Source organism: Microtus ochrogaster, chromosome 21, assembly GCF_000317375.1.
Source record: "Microtus ochrogaster isolate Prairie Vole_2 chromosome 21, MicOch1.0, whole genome shotgun sequence".
Taxonomy (NCBI): Eukaryota; Metazoa; Chordata; class Mammalia; order Rodentia; family Cricetidae; genus Microtus; species Microtus ochrogaster.
In genome coordinates, this window is record NC_022022.1 from 42915242 (window position 1) to 42933169 (window position 17928).

At 45.2% G+C, this 17928-nt stretch overlaps 1 protein-coding gene across 1 annotated transcript in view; it reads right to left on the minus strand.

Annotated features, from left to right (window-relative positions):
• Positions 1-9520, minus strand: part of Ptger3 (prostaglandin E receptor 3) — a 61422-nt gene extending 51902 nt beyond the window's left edge. Inside the window, exon 1 of the mRNA XM_005357455.2 lies at positions 8563-9520. Coding sequence (XP_005357512.2) covers positions 8563-9381 — 819 coding nt within the window. The 5' untranslated portion in view covers positions 9382-9520. The remainder of the gene's footprint in view (positions 1-8562) is intronic.
• Positions 9521-17928: the final 8408 nt, after the last annotated feature.

Below are 17928 nucleotides of genomic sequence, written 5' to 3' on the forward strand. Positions count from 1 at the left end.
TTAGAGCAAAGGAGATTTTTCTTTCTAACAGAAAGAACAACCCAGGAAGCCCATGCTGGCTGAGTGGGCCTGGCCATGGCCTCCCAGCTTGATCTTAGCTCCCTTGCATCTTTTGAACTGCAGGTATTGATGCCCACCTCTTGGTGGAGGTTGTAAGACGTTTGGAAAGTCTTTTGTGCAAACCATCTGGCACAGGTCTGATAATTCCATTTTATTCTTGAAAAGTAGCAAACACTGTCTAAGGAAAGGCGTTCAGGCAAAGCTTGATTTTCACGAAGAATATCCCAGAAAGCGGTCAAAGAGATGCTTGGTTTTCCTATGTGGTCTCCCTGAGTTCTGGGAACAAAGAGGCAACACAACTTACCCAGAAAGCAATGGGGATTCTCATTCCTAACTCCACAGCCACCTGCCAAGGTACCTGCTGCCCCTTTGGTCCAACTTGACCACGATGTGTCTCGACATTCCGTGACTTGGTTTCCCCACAGCTGCCCCCCTGTCATCCACACTGTGCCAAAACGACTCTCCTTTCATCTTTTAACAGAAACTCTTAAGGGAAAAGTGATTCCTCTAATTGCTTTCTCTTTATTGCTCTATCATCAGACTTGAGGGCAAGGATGTCAGCCTCCAATGCACCAGGGTATCCTCCTTCCTCAGGTCACACCACTGCCTTACTCAAAGATCCACACGGCTGAATGTGCTAGGTTACAGGAATAAGTATAGCAGTCTACCAAAAGCTTCATGAATGAAGATGATGCGCCAACCTTACCCTTACCACCATGGCTATGATGGAGTTGAGCAGGTTGCACTTGAACACCATAATGTCTTTACAGGGACTACAACATGATAATGCCTCCTAGAGCTGGGTAGTTGCCTAACCCTTGCCTATATGAAGTAGCCTCCTGACTGCGTATCTCACTAGAACCATCAGTGTGTGTAGGGGGTAGTAAGTGTTCATAGATACTCACAGAGAGACTGGATAAAAGAGTGTGCAGCCTTGTCCATAACATGTAGACTTCACTGCTTCTCCCTCAGAAATATGCTAGACATCTTCTCCTTTGTGCCCAACACTGTGCCCTTAGCAGGGACACATTGGTCTCTTTAGTGCCACAGGAAGTCAGAACTGAAGAGAAGGTCAGAATGGAAAGCGCTTTTGTCTTACTGGTGAGAAGAGGGAAGAGCAGCAAGATAAAGCGGCTTCCGACGCATGACAAAGGAAATAGATGAGTGCTTCTGTGGGCCCCTGCATTGTACACTGGCCCGGGGCTGCAGGGGAAATGAGACCTCTGTGATCTGCCAGGAGCCTGGACAGATAAAGTAGCAGGCAGCAAGAGTTACCAGGGGATTTCATACACAAAGATAGTCTCCATTTTGAGGATTCCCATCAAGGCATCTTGTCTTTTAAATTTCTCATTCTCAACTTGAACAATGTACCTCTTCCCCCCCAAAAAAAATTTTCTATTTGAACATGTACCTCTTTTTCCTCCCCAAATTTTCTATTTATTTCTTACTTATTTATTTTGAGAACTTTCTTGTTTTTGTTTTTTGAGAGAGACTACAGTTTTTTCTTTTTAACTCAGGCTGGTTTGGAACTCACAGTAATGCTCCTGCCTTTACATCCCATGTGTTAGGATCTCAGGTGCGAACAAAGATCTCTGGCTTCAAGTTTACAAACCTAACACCAGTAACAGCAATATCCTCAGCTGTGAGATGCACTCAGAGACACAAGACATGGCAGTCATAAGAAATCTACTTTTCAGAAACATCACAAAAGTAACAGAGCGTGCATTTTTAAAACTGTTTTTTTTTCCATTAATAATTGCTGAACACAGTGTGTTTTATGGCATGGATTTTGCCAAAATTAATAACCACTTTCCTTCCTTCCTTCCTTTTTTTCCCTTTCCTTTTTCTCTTTTTTTTTTTTTTTTCCAGAATTAGGTGGTAAATGATCAAGTTTACCTTTCTGTGTCTGCTTCTATTTTTCACTTTTGGTCCTTCATTGACATGAAGTCTGCACTGGTGAAGCAATGTGTAAACTCTTAGTGAAGAGATCCACCCCTAAGAGCCCCTCCTCCGGGCTGCCGTCCAGGGACTATCTGAGCATACCACAGAACATGCTTTCTCCACTCTGCAAATGATACCATGTGCTGGAAGTGCCTGGTCAGCACCAGAAACAGTGAAACTCGAGCTCCCCACACTTGGTTAGACTTAAGCCTCATGCTAATTCAGCTCTGGGTTTTGAGTCAGCAGAGAGGCTCAGTTTGGCCTTGCTGCCTGTGGCTATCTACAGAGATATCTCTACAGGCTTCACCCTGAGAAGTCTGCAAAAGAGCCTGGCCTAGACAACAGCCAGCTGCACAAACTGAAGTCAGGTCTGTGTGTAAAGAATCCCTGACTAGAGAAATTCCCAGGAATCCACAAGGATGGCCCCAGCTAAGACCCTAAGCGATAAAGGAGAGGGGGCCCGAACTGGCCTTGCCCTGTATTCAGACTGATGAATACCTTAAATATCCATAGAACCTTCATCCAGCAGTGAATAAAAAGAGAGGCAGAGACCCACATCGGAGCACTGGACTGAGCTCCCAAGGGTCAACTGAAGGGTGTGGAGAACAAAAGCATGAGCAAAGAGGTCAAGACCATGATGGGTACACCCACTGAAACAGTCTATCCGAGCTGATGGGAGCTCACCAACTCCAGCCAGACAAGCTGAATGTGGGTGACAGTTGCCTGGCTGATGGGGGTGGGGTAGGGGATCTATGGAGGGATTGGGAGGAGGGGAGGGAGTGGGAACTTGGATTGGTATGTATACTGAAAAAAAGAATCCCTGACTATAAAAAAAGCCCCACAAGGTGTGGGAACAGAGACCGCAGAAACTCACCTCCAGCCCAGAGAAGGGCTGCTGAAGCAGGAGGATGGGCTGCAGATGAGCCCTCCTGCTCACAAGCATGAGGAGAGCACAGGGTAGTGGCGACCACTGTTCCACTTGAGAGGCAACTGGACTCTAGCAAGCTTTAAGGAAAGGGAGGTCCTGACAACTGTCCGGGGACGAGAGAATGAAAGGGGTTGTCAGCTCTGGATGTAGCGAGAGGAAAGGGATCATGAGTCACGTGTGCAATATGTGCGCAGAATTTGGTGTTTCTCTTTATATGCAACACGTGTGCGCAGAATTCGGCGTTTCTCTTTATATGCAACATGTGCACACAGAATTCGACGTTTCTCTTACTTTATATGCAACATAGGTGCTCATAATTCAGTGCTTTTCTTACTTTTGTCTCTTTTTGGAAATGCTAGATTTTCTATCATGTTTTCTGTTTTGTTTTGAGTTGTAAAACACAAACTCCATGTTTTCAGTTTTGCAACAATAACAATGATGATGATGTCCTAGAAAGCAGGATATTAAAGTGAATGCTGTCATTCAGTGAGACATTGTGGTGACATTCTTTATGGAAGAAAGCCACCAGCTTGCCAGGCTCAGATTAAAGCACCACGCACTGTATTTCCGCTATTTTCACACGTGCCTGCCTAGCTTTTCATTACAATCCTGTAAAACGGGCTGGCATTCTTATCCCTGTTTCAAGTTAAAGAAAGGAAGGAAGGAAAATAGTCCTACAGGTAGGTGCCAATCACTTGCCTGAAATGAAACCAAGAAAGGGGAGAGCTCCTTTAATGGCGGCCTCTCACTGGCTGGATCCGCAGCCCGAGGGGATCTGTGGAGTGGGCGACAGGTGGAAGAAGAGGGGACAGGGCTCTATGTGAAGACAGCAGCAAGCAAGTTCTCCAGCTACCCCGACGTGCCCCACTGAAGAAGCTGCATGCTGTCCTTCTGCCCGCACCTCGAAAGAGTGAACGATTGCATTCCTGCATTACTGTGGTATACTTACTTAGGTCGAGACCTCGGGAAAACCGCTTCTCTATCTATGGAAGTTGGCATCTCAGGGAGAAAGTGGGAATTTAAGAGCCATGGCTGGTGGGAGGACGGTCTAATCTGCCCTGTTACCTCCAGGATGAGGAATCATGGGAGGGAAGTGGCAGCCTCGGAGCCCAGATGGAGACATAAAGCAGACACCCTCCCTTCCTGCATGGTTATAAAACACTGCACCTGCTGAAGGTCTGGATGACTCCCTGCTGCACCGCAGAGCAGCCCCAGGCGTGTTCCCGACTGTTAGCCCTGTGTGGCTGACCTTTGCAGCTTTGGTGAGAAAGGCTGGTGGCTCACAGCTCTGCATTCTGCGGACCACCCGACTCCCCTCAGATGTTCAAGGAGCACTGAGTTGTTGCATTCTCACAAACCCCAAATTTAAATGTCTACATCTTTTAGTTCTGATTTATCTCAATCTTTTGGTTTTATTGGCCTCAAGCTGCAACATTCAGAGAACCCCTCCCTCCTATGTACTCAGCCCCATCGGCACAGCATGAAACCCAACTGTCCCTTGTCCAAACTGCAAACCTGGATGCACTAAATGGTATTTCTCCCAAACAAAAGCACTCAGCCCCGAGAATACTATCCTAGCAGAAGGGCCACCTCTGTGCATTGCAGATCAGAAGGTTCAAGGCTTCCCATGCTGTGGTTAAGGCTAGAATTCCCAGGCATCAGGCAAGTAAGCAGCAAGCAAACCACAACCAAAACTGAAAGTAAAGCCAGAGGTGGTGTCCTGGGTCACAACTCTGGTTCTAATTCCATGGAAGATGGTCACTGAATTTTGGTGTTGCAGAAGCTGGGGACAGTCTTAGAGCACTCAGGCTGCTCATAGACCCCTGCAACAACGCATGGGATTCCATCCAGGAAGCAGGATCTTCTTTTCCTTTAGCTAACCAGCCTTCCCGCTCAGTCTATCCTAACAATAAAGTGGCAGCCAGCCTCACCATCTTCCAGCCCGCGTATATCCACATGCCAGAGTCCTGCTAGTGATTGTTTTCCCAACCTCCACACTCGGGGTTCTGCTGCTTGTCACCCAAGGGGGGGCGGTCTTCATTCTGCCATCTGAGTACAAACTAGTAAGTTTGGTCTGGGGAGATTTTCCATGCATCCCCTTGATCTACTGTGCACACCGTCCTCACTGACTGTGCTTCTGAAAACACTAAGGTGAGCACGAGATTAAGCCGTGCCATGGGACCTCTGAAAAAGGCATGAATTCCCGCCTATCCTGCATCGTGGTGTTTTAGTTGTTTCACCCATAAGTGTGGAAGTTTACTTCTCTGAGAAAAAAAAACAAACAAATTAGGTGTATGGGTGTTCTGCCTGCACATACAAATACACACACGCACACACACACACGGAGATACACACACACACACACACACACAGAGAGAGAGAGAGAGAGAGAGAGAGAGAGAGAGAGAGAGAGAGAGAGAGACCAGTGCCCAGAATAAGAAAGAAAGATGGGGGAGGGAAAGAGAACCAAACAGTATATTATATTGAAGTAAACCCTAAAATGCCTAAAATATAATGAATTTTGAGTACTCTCACTTCATAAAACAAATTATAGCCAAATCTTCCTAAGGTGCATATTTGAATTTTTATTTCTCCCTGTGCACCATCCAAACATGGCAGGATCTACAGGTAGAGATAATTTGGGGTTGGCAAATATTTTTACATGCTGTAGAATCATATTGCCACCTAAAATAATCTACTAAGTCATATATCTCTTGTATCTTATTAAAACAAATGCCAGTTAAAATACGTCTCTACTGAAGTATTCCTGAGGATGTGTGGACACCGAGCAGCAGTGTGGCTAACCCAGGAATGAGGACAACACTTCCAGGCTTCCGTGTCCGGCCCCAAGGCTGAGGACGAGCAGCTGCTTGCTCACCAGACCTCATCCTTCATAGCATCTGTACCTTTCTTTGGGTTTATTGTTCTTTAGTGGCTGCAGTCACATTTCTTTGGGGATATCAGGCTACAAAAATATAAAGTGTCTTCCTGGCCTTGTCTGAACAGCATCCTAAGGGTTCCTGTGTCTAGGAATCCGAGGATCATGTCAAATCACTGGACTACTTGGTGGGCATGGCTCACAAAAGATTTTTAAAAAATTGTAATCAGTCAAGAGGTCGCCGAGTCAACTGGCTAATGCCAACGAAATGACAGTTTGATGCCCACTAATACAGACTAAACGCAGCCCCGTTACTCAGCAGGCCACTTCTTACTGATTACATCACCTTGACGGCTTCACGTCTCGTAATCTGCAAAGCTTCTAGGTGGGAGAAGCTCTGTCCTCCCCTAGGACATGTGTGGTGGTAAGGAACGGCAGCTGCGCCTTGCTCTGGAAGGGGACAGGCTGTTTATTCTTTCCCTAAAGATGCTGCTTCTACTCTGTTCTGTAACTGTAACAACTCTTATCAGAGAAGCTTCAAAACAAGATAAACTTACAGACAGATAGAATAGGGGTAACTAGATCAGTATCCTATGAAAAACTTCTCTAAAGACAATAAGAATCCCACATTTTACTCGTCGTTAGAAAATACGCAGACGGCTTCTTAGGGTGACAGGTACAGGTGAAAATACAGATCACGGGGTTCTTGTAACCCCCTCGCCTACCAAAAACTCTAAATTTGTACCACAGCTCTTTCTGACACTGTGCTGATAAATATTTTGATGTTACAACCAAAGAAATGTAAATGATTTTTTGTTTTTCTGCGTCTATTCTAGGACAGGGAGGATGGTTGTGTGGGAAAAGCACTTGTCACAGCATGAGATGAGGACCAGAGTTTGGACCACCAACATCCAGATAACTGGTTGTGCAGGCGTGGTGACCAGGGCAACCCAAGTGCAAGGTAGGCAGAGGAGTCAGCAAGCTGCACTAACCAAAGAAGAGAGCCCTGGGTTCCAACGAGAGACCCTGCTTCACACATAAGGTGAAACATGACCAGAGAAGACGACATCAGCCTTTGGCCTCCACAAGCAAAGGCACCAAACAGTGCATGGGCACACCGCCACGCGTGTGTCTCACTCACATACATGTGAATGTGTACTACACATACAGAAATACACAAAATTGCCTATTTTGAAACTGAGTTTCTCCTCTGGTATGATCTCATGTCGAATTCAATTAAATCGTTTTGTGAGAAATGAACTTTTAAAGTGTTAGCTAAAATGCTAACACTTCAGATCGTCCTGTGGCCAGCCGCTCCATTCTTGTGTGTAAATGGCATCTCTATGCACTGGACCATAGGGCGGGATTCCTGACTCCGGACAGTTGTGATAGGTTGGAAACTGTTTGCCCTTAAAGCCATGCTTTAAACTCCAGTGAAGTGTTTATTCTCGGATCTTCGTCTTCCTCTGCTTGGCCACCTACACCTCATTCCTCAACCAAGGCAGTAAATGTCTAAAATTGGTGCTGGTTCTGGTAAACACGATGATGACATCAGCCTGTGTTCCAGCTCCAGAACAGTGACCACTCAGCCACTTGTGGCCAGTTAGGTCCCAGCAGCACTGCCTTGTCTGCACAGGCTCCCTGACAGTCACCATGGGGTTCTCAAAGGCTTGCTTTGTCACGATCAGGGATCAGGGGAGGGTGGAGGAAAAGAAGAACCACAGAGCTGTTTCAAAGGAGATCTAACATCAGGTCACACAGCAATAAGACATCCCTGACTTCACTGAACTGTACATATGCGATAAGTGGCGTGCTAACTTTGTCAAAAGCTGTACGTGTGTGTGTGTGTGTGTGTGTGTGTGTGTGTGTGTGTGTGTGTGATGGGCAGCAATTGCCCACACTGCGAGGCTGCTGCTCTGTCATCTGTTAAGTCAGGTTGCCAGCATTCTAAGTAAGCATCCATTCTTTGCGAATTAGCAAACCGCCCTTAACCACAGAAGTTTCTAGCTAAAGTGCCCCAGAAGAAAACCTCAAAAACACCATGTGAGAGTAAGGGATAGGGATCATGCGGAAGCACCGCTTCCTCTGGCTGGTTCTTTGATGGACGGTGTGGGGAGCCAGGAACTGAGGCATCCTTACCCCCTGTCTCTGGGATCACATAGACTTGCCCTTAGGAGCACAACAAGACCCCAGTGATAGCTCGCCAAAGGGAGGGTGTTACTGGGCCCAGAGTCCTCCACTGCGGTGTACACACTGTCTACTGGCTTTCCAGAGGTAGAGGCGACTAAGCCTTCCCAGTCTTCTCCATAGACAATAGCTAACTGAGGAAGGACCTTTAGCGTCTGCGGCGGCACGGCTGAAGCCCTGAGAGCGGGGACCTGCCAGGCTCTTGGGTACTGAACTTTCTTTTGCAGCAGAAAATCAAGTTCGGGATTAGAATTAAAACATGGGTCGTTCGACTAAAATTGTTAATCACATTTGTTTTCATAACGCAGGGGGCAAACGTCAGGCTTCACTGGCCCTGAGACGCCCCTATAGACCTCTGTGCCCAGGTTGTCCACACTTTCATGTGCGCCTGGAAGGTCCGGGCAGGCTGGCACTTGCAAACTCCACAAGCTGCTGAGACGCTCGGCTGGAGGCTGCAACCCGAAGCTGCAGGAGCAGCGGCCTGGCCAGCACTCAGAGTGCCACACACTTTCAAAAGTTTCCATTTAGCGCTCGTCGCTACTAACACCCCACCCTCACAACTACTTACCAATAGTGGAGACCAGCAGACAGACAGCACACACATGATTCCCATGAGTTGGATGGCGGTCTCGGTGGTAATCCGGCCCCACTGGGCGCTGGACTGCGAGGCGGCGGCTTTGGCCCGGCAGCGGGATACTAGGGCTTTGATGGTCGCCAGGTTGCAGGCAAAGGTGACTATCAGAGACAGCAGCCCCAGGCATGCAAAGGCGGAGGCGAAGGCCACGCTGCCCGGCTCGCGCGCAGGGTCGGTCTCGTTGCCCGCGGGCCCGGTGCTAATGAAGCACCACGTGCCGGGCCACTGCACGCTGTAGCGGCCCACCCCCAGCACCGGCAGCAGTGCGAAGGCGAGCACGGCCAGCCACACGCCTAGCAGCACCGCGCGCGTCGCTCGAGTCTTCATGTGGCTGGCGTACCAGTGCGGCGCGCGGATGGCCAGCGCACGCTCCACGGCCATGGCACTTGCCACCAGGAGCGAGGACAGCCCGAACACCGTCATAGCCAGCCCGAAGAAGGTGCACAAGCGCCCTGACGGATCGAGATGCTCCCAGCGCCGCTGAGACAGGTACACGAGGATGACCACCGGGCTAGTCAATAGCTGCCCCACCATGTCGGTGAGCGCCAGCCATCCAATGCACAGCAGGAAAGACTTCTTGCGCTTGCTCTCGCGGCGCCGGTAGCTGCGCGACACTAGCAGCATGGCCAGCGCGTTTCCCACGAAGCCGGTGACCATCATTGTAATGGGGAAGGCCACGGACACCGAACCGCAGTCCTCCGCAGCGCTTGACAAGTTGCTGCGCGTTTCGGCGGAGCGACCCGGCGGCCACATGCCGGCCGGAGTAGCGGGGCCGCGGAAAGGCTCGCGGGGCGAGGGTCTCCCGGTTCAGGTGCGGGGAAGCGGCGCGCGCGGGGCGACGGCGCGGGCTCTGGCTCTGCTCTCCATCACCCGCCGCCGCCCGCGCCCGGCAGCGGGGTCTCTGCAGGCGCCGCCCGACGCTGCGCGAGGCTCCACCCGCGGCTGAGAGCCCGAGGGGCGGTGCCACGCGTGGGCAGGCTGAGGGCGGTGTCCGCCCGGATCACCTGGCGCAACGCCCCCTCGGCCACACTCACTAGCTCCGGGGCACTTCCCGCGTCCAACTCTATAAAGCGCTCAACCGGTTCCACGTCTGACATCGAAGAAAAGTAAGGGCGAACAATGCTGATTTATAATCACGTTTGGCTGTCATTGAATTCTTTTTGTATTTGTTTTATTTAGGAAAAATAATACTTAACAATGAGACCCACAGCTGGAAAAGAATACGGATGACCTTGCGTTTTAAGTCCTCTTCATATTCATACTGCCTTATTTACTTTGAACCAATTCCAAATTCATATTGGGAAAGTATTTTTCTAGGATAATCTCAGTTTAAAAGTTTAACAACAGCTGACGTCATTCTTGGATGTAAAAGCAAGCAAGCACATGGATGAGAGAGTACACACTAAATTCATGTTTCCAGCACCTAGTGAAATTCTAGTATGAAAATTTTAAGAGCATTTCAGAATTCATTCATCAGAGAAAATAATGCCATCCTATAGTTAAGTAAAAAATTTCTATTTATTAATAAAATCATAAATTAAACTATTAATTTGTAATATTAATTAAATATTAATATTTATATAATCTCCCGCTCTATCCCCTGTCCCACCGTGTGCACTTGCGCGCGCGCGCGTGTGTGTGTGTGTGTGTGTGTGCGTGCGCGTGTGTGTATGTTTGCATGGAGGTCAGATTTCAACACTGTGACTCCTGGACTCTCTCCCCACACCCAAACACGGGTAATAACACAGCAGCTAGGTTTTTCCTCAGGTTTTGGGAAATCCCAATTCAGGTCTTCAGGTCTTCATGGCTGCCATCTCCCCAGGTCCCAAAGCTTACTGAGCATGCCCACAGTGTCTCTTCTTCCCTTAATTAAGTTTCAGAACCCTTTCCTGTCACAGCATTTCCCATCCCTAGTTATCTACTTGTTAGCTGTTCACCTTGCAAATAAACAACTTTGAGTCTCTGATGGTTGGTTTCCTGTTGGCACTTTTTGCTACCTGCAAGAGTTGGCTGAGTTCATCTGAAACAACACTCCCCTCTAGTGACTGAAAGGCTAACATGCACTCAAAAATTTTTAACCTTCATTGCTGTGCTCTATAATAGAGCTTGATGTCAGGGATGGTGATGCCTCCGGAAGTTCCTTTATAGTAGAGGATTGTTTTGGTTACTCTGGGTTTTTCCATATGAAGTTGAGTATTGTTTTTTTGAGGTCTGTGAAGAATTGTGTTGGGATTTTGATGGGGATTGTATTGAATCTGTTGATTGCTTTTGATAGGATTACCGTTTTTACTATGTTCACCCTACCTATCCAAGGGTGTGGGAGATCTTTCCACTTTATGCTATCTTCCGTAATTTCTTTCTTCAAAGACTTAAATTTCTTGTCGTACAGGTCTTTCACTTTGTTGGTTAGTGTTACCCCAAGATATTTTATGTTATTTGTGGCTATTGTAAGTGGTGGTGTTTCTCTGATTTTTTTTCTTTGCCCTTTATCATTTACATATAGGATGGCTACTGATTTTTCTTTCTTTTTCTTCTTTGAGTTGATCTTGTATCCTTCATCCAGCAGCTGATGAAAGCAGATACAGACATCTACAGTGAAGTAGTGGGCTGAGCTACCGGAGACTAGTTAAAGAGAATGAGGAGCGATAATATGAGTGGAGGGGTCAACACCATGATGGGGATACCCACAGAAACAGCTCATCTGAGCTAGTGAGATCTCACTGACTCTGGACTGGTAGCAGGGGAACCTGCATAGGACAAACTAGGCCCACTGAATGTGGAAGACAGTTATGAGGCTTGGGCGGTCTGTGGTACCACTGGCAGTGAGACCAGGATTTATCCCTAGTGCTTGAACTGGCATCTAGGAGCCCATCCCTATGGAGACATATCAGTCTAGATATGTAGATATGAGTGGGGGGGGGCTTGGTCTTGCTTTGAAGTGAAGTGTCAGGCTTTGTTGACTCCCCATGGGAGGCCTACCCTTTCTGAGGGGTGGATGGGGGAGGGGTGGATGGGGGAGGGGCGGGAAGGTGAGGTGAGAGGAGAGGGAGTGGGAATGGGGACAGTGATGTAAAATAAGAAAAGTTTTTAAAATTTTCTTAATAAAAAAAAGAAAAGATTAACCTTGTGTAAGTATATGTGTAAATGTGTTCATGTGTGTATGGATGCCCATGACTGTGGAGGCCCAGGGACAATATGGGTATCATTCCCAGCAATGCTGTTTGTGATGATATTTCATTTGTATTTTAATAAATAGAGTTTGCCTGGAGGTCAGCCCTGCTGGTCAGCTTTACAGACCAGATAGTGGTGATACATATCTTTAATCCCAGTAGCCACGCTAGTTTGCCATAGAAACCGGGCAGTAGTGGTGCACGCCTTTAATCCCAGTCCTACAGAGGAATATAAAATGGGAAGAGACAGTCTCATTCTGAGGATTCCTGGAGGCAGAGTCATCATTTAGAACTGAGGTAGAGGTTAAGAGCCAGAGACTGCCTATTTTGCTTTTCTGATTCTCAGGTTGAACCTCAATTTCTGTCTCTGGGTTTTTGTTAATCGTGCTACAGCTGTTCACTTTCTTTGAGGCTGGGTCTCTCATTGCCCTGGAGCTCACCAATTGGGGTAGAATAACAGTGAACTTCAGGGGATTTTGTCTCCCATTTCCCAGTGCTGGGTTTATAAATCCACACCACTAGACAGAGCATGTCCACATGGGCTTTGGGGATTGAGCTCAGCCTTGTACTTGAAAAAACACCATCCCCCTTTCCTCATTAAGGACAGTTTGCCAATGGTCACTATCTGCTTTTCTTAGGGAATCTGATTTCTTTCTTAGAAATTTAGTCTTTAGTAACAGTAATCATTGCCCTCACCCCGACTTCACAAACTTGCATCTCTGATTTGCCAACAAACCAGTAGAGACTGAAATTAAAGGGCCGTGTTTTCATGTTTCAAAAAATTTCAAGCTTATATTCGCATATCATCATATTTTAATATTTAATGTATATGAACTTACTTCATATTGAACTTCCATAGTAACACTAGCCTCAGAACTAGACCCATTGCCTTGTGGAGAACCTACAGTTAGTACTGAAGTGTATTTTTCATTCTTCGCCCATTTGGTGAGCACTCACTGGGCACCTGGTCTGTCAGATACTGTCTTAGTCTTAGAGATACCAACCAACACATTGAAGTTTCTACAGTTATCGAATTTAACATTAAACCCTTGATTTTCAAAAGTCCCACGAAGGAAGGGAAGGATTCAGATCCCAGAGGCTTTTGTCTTTGTAGAGTGATTTGTTCTGGAGGTGGCATCCTATAACTTGGTGAAAATTATACATTGTAGTGACTCTGGATTGCACTTGCTTCCTCCTGTAGACACTTGGCTGTCCCACTGGGAATTCCTGTCCTGAGGTTCACACCTCTTTCTATCTCTTTTCTCCTCTCAGACCTGCTGTTATGGCTGTGTTCACTGCAGATGGACTTGCTCTGTGCTTCTGTAATTTGCTGGGCAGTGATGATGGGGACCACATTCTCTGGTTCTGGTTCTAAGGGTACTTCTTTCAATCTCCTGCCATGTCCTGAATTGCCCATGGTGGGTAGACACTCCCTTAGAACCATCCATGCTGTAGACATTGTCACCAACTTAACCATGTCAGGTCTGGCTTGTGACTGCTCAGTACTTGTGTTTCTTCTTCATGGGGTCTCTGCCCTTTGGACAAAGTTGAGCTGTGAAACATGGATCAGTGTGGGTTCTTTTGCATCTCTTCTGTGGGCCCAATTGTGAGAATCTCTTGTTAAATCTGTGACTTCAGTCCTGGCACCTTTCACCTGTAAGGCTGTGTCTTCCTCATCCCTGCTGTCCAGAGTGTTCTCATGAAGGTTGAGCAGCAGCCTCATTCTCAAAACAGTTCTCAGTCCCAGGCTTCCCTTTTTCTTTTAAAATTAACCCCATTTTGTCTTAAATAAAATTTAATTTAAATATTTTTGATATTTAGAAACTAACATTTATTGGCATCTTCAAGGCAGTGTGATATTGGCATACAAAGACATTGCTCTTGTTAAAGCGTCAAAACATCTTATGATGGTTTCAGAAATATATATATATATATATATGTATATATATTTATCCTTGAGCATACACTAATCTATCCCAAGTACATGGAAGGAACTAAGGTAGATATAAAAGTGAGTGAACGTTCTACAACTATACAAATGAAATAGATATGAGTATGAACTCTTTATTACATATACACACACCACAGTAATTCAATGTTTTTTGTCACAGGTGTTAAAAAAAAACAGTCTCCAACAAATGCTATTATGAAGTTGATTATAATACTGCACAATTGCAGTCTCAGCACTGGTGAGGCTGAAGCAGGGGAATTTCCATGAGTTTGAGGACTCTGGTGAAGGCCATGTGACAAGATCATGTCTGAGATAACAAACCCCTGGATCAAAACAGATTATCTGCGTAGAAATAAAAAATAAATGAGCCTTCCTATACATAGAGTGAATAAAGATTTAAGTGCATGTTTGAGGGCTAGAGAGATGGCTCAATGGTTAAGAGCACTGGTTGCCCTTCCAGAGGTCCTGAGTTCAATTCCCAGCAACCACATGGTGGCTCACAACCATCTAGAATAAGATCTGGTGCCCTATTCTGGCATGTAGCCATACATATAGGGAGAATATTGTATACACAATAAGCAATCTTTAAATACATGTTTGAACTATAAATCTATACTAAAACAAAAACATTTTCATAACTCTTCAACAACTCTAGGAGAAGCCCTGTAGCATATTTTGTTTAGTAGCATATGATCACCCCTTTTGGCCAATACCTCTGAAAATCTTTCATCCTTCTTGAATGCTAATAATCTGACCAATTATTTCTGAATGTTTGGTAATTTATTTTTACTGTCAATTTAGAATTTAGTTGCCTAGAAGACACACCTTTGGGTATGTCTGTAAGGGTGTTTCTAGAGGATTAACTAGGGGTGGAAAACTGGCTCTTGGTGTGGGCAGCTCTACCTACTGAGGGCCCTGATAGAAAAGGGAAAGGAGGAAGCCAGCAGATCTAGGAGCATTAATCTGCTTCCTGACTGTGGAGTCAATGTGACCAGCTACCTTGCACATCTGCCAGGGTGACTGCACTGCACAATGGACTGTTTCCCCACCCCACCCCACCCCACCCCAAACAAACAAAAGCTGTTATGTGCTGGAGAGGCTGTATTGGAAGGTGGATCTGCCAATCCTGTTGGAGGCCAAATTAAGACAAGTTCCTCAGATGCTAGATGCTAAGATTTGATGTTTGCCCTGCTGCGTTTTGGTCCCACTTTTATCCAGTTTCCCATTTGTCCCCTTCCTCCCTTTTAGAATGTGAATGTTTATTCTGTGCTGAATATTGGAAATATTTTAACTTACATTTTGATTTTTGTAAGGTATGGTGATTTGAACAGGAATGCCCCCCATAGACTCGTTTGAATGCTTAGCCCATAGGGAGTGACCAATTAGTTGTGCCTTGTTGGAGTAGGTGTGGTCTTGTTGGAAAAAGTGTGTCACTGTGGGGCTAGATTTTTGAGGTCCCATATGCTCAAGCTAGGCCTAGTGTCAATTTCACTTCTAATGCCTGCATATAAGGATGTAGAACTATCAATTCCTGAAAAACAGTAACTGTCTCAAACCAGAAGAGAACAAAATATTTAGGGCAATATTCTTGGTTGGTTCCTGGTATAGAAAACAGACATAACTGTAAATTAGTGAAACCTTATTAAACCTGAAGTTTAATAATACTGGTTTCTTAGACATTACCTATGTACTTAAAAATAAAACTAGATGAGGGCATAGGGAACTCTATTGTGAGACAGTATTTTTCTTTTTCTTTTATTTTTTTATTATTTTTTTGGTTTTTTTGAGACAGGGTTTCACTGTGGCTTTGGAGCCTGTCCTGGAACTAGCTCTGTACACCAGGCTGGTCTCAAACTCACAGAGATCCACCTGCCTCTGCCTCCCGAGTGCTGGGATTAAAGGCGTGCGCCACCATCGCCCGGCTGAGACAGTATTTTTCTACACCGTAAGATGTGTCTCTGCCTAAGGCACCTACTGATTGGTTTAATAAAGAGTTGAATGGCCAGTAGATAGGCAAGAGAGAATAGGCAGGATTTCCGGAAAAGAGAGGAACTCTGGGAAGAAGAGAGGTGGGAGACACTAGTGAGACACTGACAGGAAGTCAGACATATAAAATGGAGCGGTAAAAAGTCACATGGCAGAACCTCGATGAATAAAAATAGTATAATTTAAGTTAAAAGAGCTAGTTGGGAACAAGCCTAAGTTAAAGCCAAACTTTCATAATTAGTAAGTCTCCATGTCATTATTTGGGAGGGGGCTGACAATCCAAGAAAATCCGACAAAAAAAGACCTGCTACAATTTATGTCCAATGTACATGTAAATCCACATAGGACCTGAGAAAGTTGCAAAAAGTTCTAAACATGGAGCCAGACACGGTTTTTGCAATAACTGCAGATTCTCATGCAGTCTTGCTGCTTAGAGGCATACAGAGGAATGGCTTCTTTAAGAGGCTTTGCTGTTCAGCTGTGCATTTGAGCTGTCAGCTTGCTACTTGATGCTAGGTAACTCAGCAAATTCCCAGAGCTGGGACAGTTTGGTGTGGCTGGCATGGTTAAGTCAAGTGCGGTAGGGTCAGTCACCAGCACCATGTGCTAGTGGAGCCAGGCAGTAGGTGTTCTAGCTGTTTAAGATTTGTCTCCCACGGTCAGAGACTGCTATAGGTGCATGGCTGCAGACATGCAAAAAGTCAGGCCCAAACAGAAAGAAACCTCTTAAATAGAATGTTTAAAAATGTGCTTAGGTGCTGAAGAAACTGGGTAAGACAGTCATAGAAAAAGTTTAAAAATAATATAGTCTTTTAAGAGAAAGTAAAGTAATATAAAAAGTCATGTAAGGATGAGAAATACACAGGGCATCTGGATCCTCTTTGGTGCTTTGTTGACTTTGAAGTTTTAAAATGCTAATGAACAAAAAACCAGCATCTGCTGATACTGGGTTGTGGGGAAAACTACTGTATTAAACCAACCTATGTATTTTAAGGAAGTCCTAACTTTAGAAAGGAAGTCTGAAAATGTGTTGCATCAGGGGGGAGAGGTATATAAGGTTAGAGGCATAAAAGCTTAAGTTGTTTATCTAAGAAAATAAGGTATAAAGATATTTTTAGGTTGCATACAAATTACGATAAAAAGTGGTTTAGGTATAAAACTTTGGAATCAAGATAGGATAATTTCTTCAAATTTGCCAAATACAAATCAGCCATTGTAAATGTAATTTTTTCCTGATAATTGTTCTTATTATAGTTTTACTGTGTTGGAGTTAAAAATCTTCCTATTTATTTAGACAAAATGAAGGAAATGTTGTGGAATTGTTTTATACACGGTAAAAATATTTCTCTGCCTAAAGCACTTTCTGATTGGTTTATTAGAGTTGAATGGCCAATAGCTAGGCAGGAGAGATTAGGAGAGATTTCCAGGGAGAGAGGAACTCTGGGAAGAAGAGAAGTGGAAGATGCCATTGAGACACCAAGGAAGTCAGATGGACAGAATGAAGGAGCTAGAAAACCATGTGACAGAATTTAGGGTACAGAAACAGGACAATTAAGTTTTAAGAGCTAATTAGGAACATACCTAAGCTAAAAGTCAAGCATTAATAATTAATTTAAGTTTCTGTGTCATTATTTGGGAAATGGCAGTTTCAGGGATTCCAACAAAAAAAAAGACCTGCTATAGTCCACTGTCTTTGCAACCTTTCTGTTGTATGGGTTTGGAGTATTTCTCATTATCTTCACATTTAGTGCCAATGTTTGTATTTGTAAGGAGGGTACTAACATCTAATGCATAGCTCAGAAATGTTTGTTATATATAGGCACTACTTTCACACAAGTATGCACAACTGTCAACGATCTGGATTGGACATACAGTTGACATATAAAATTTGAATTCAGTCACCAGTCATTGCCTTGACAGAGTAATCATTGATTTCTGTTGGAGTAGCTAAAATATGGTCTTGATTTTCAAATTCTTTTTTTTATGTATATTATTGTGTTTTTTATTTTTAAATTTATTTATTAAAGATTTCTGTCTCTTCCCCTCCACCGCCTCCCACCTCCCTCCCTCAATCAAGTCCCCCTCCCTCTTCAGCCCGAAGAGCAATCAGGGTTCCCTGCCCTGTGGGAAGTCCAAGGAACCCCCACCTCCATCCAGGTCTAGTAAGTTGAGCAAACTGCCTAGGCTCTTACA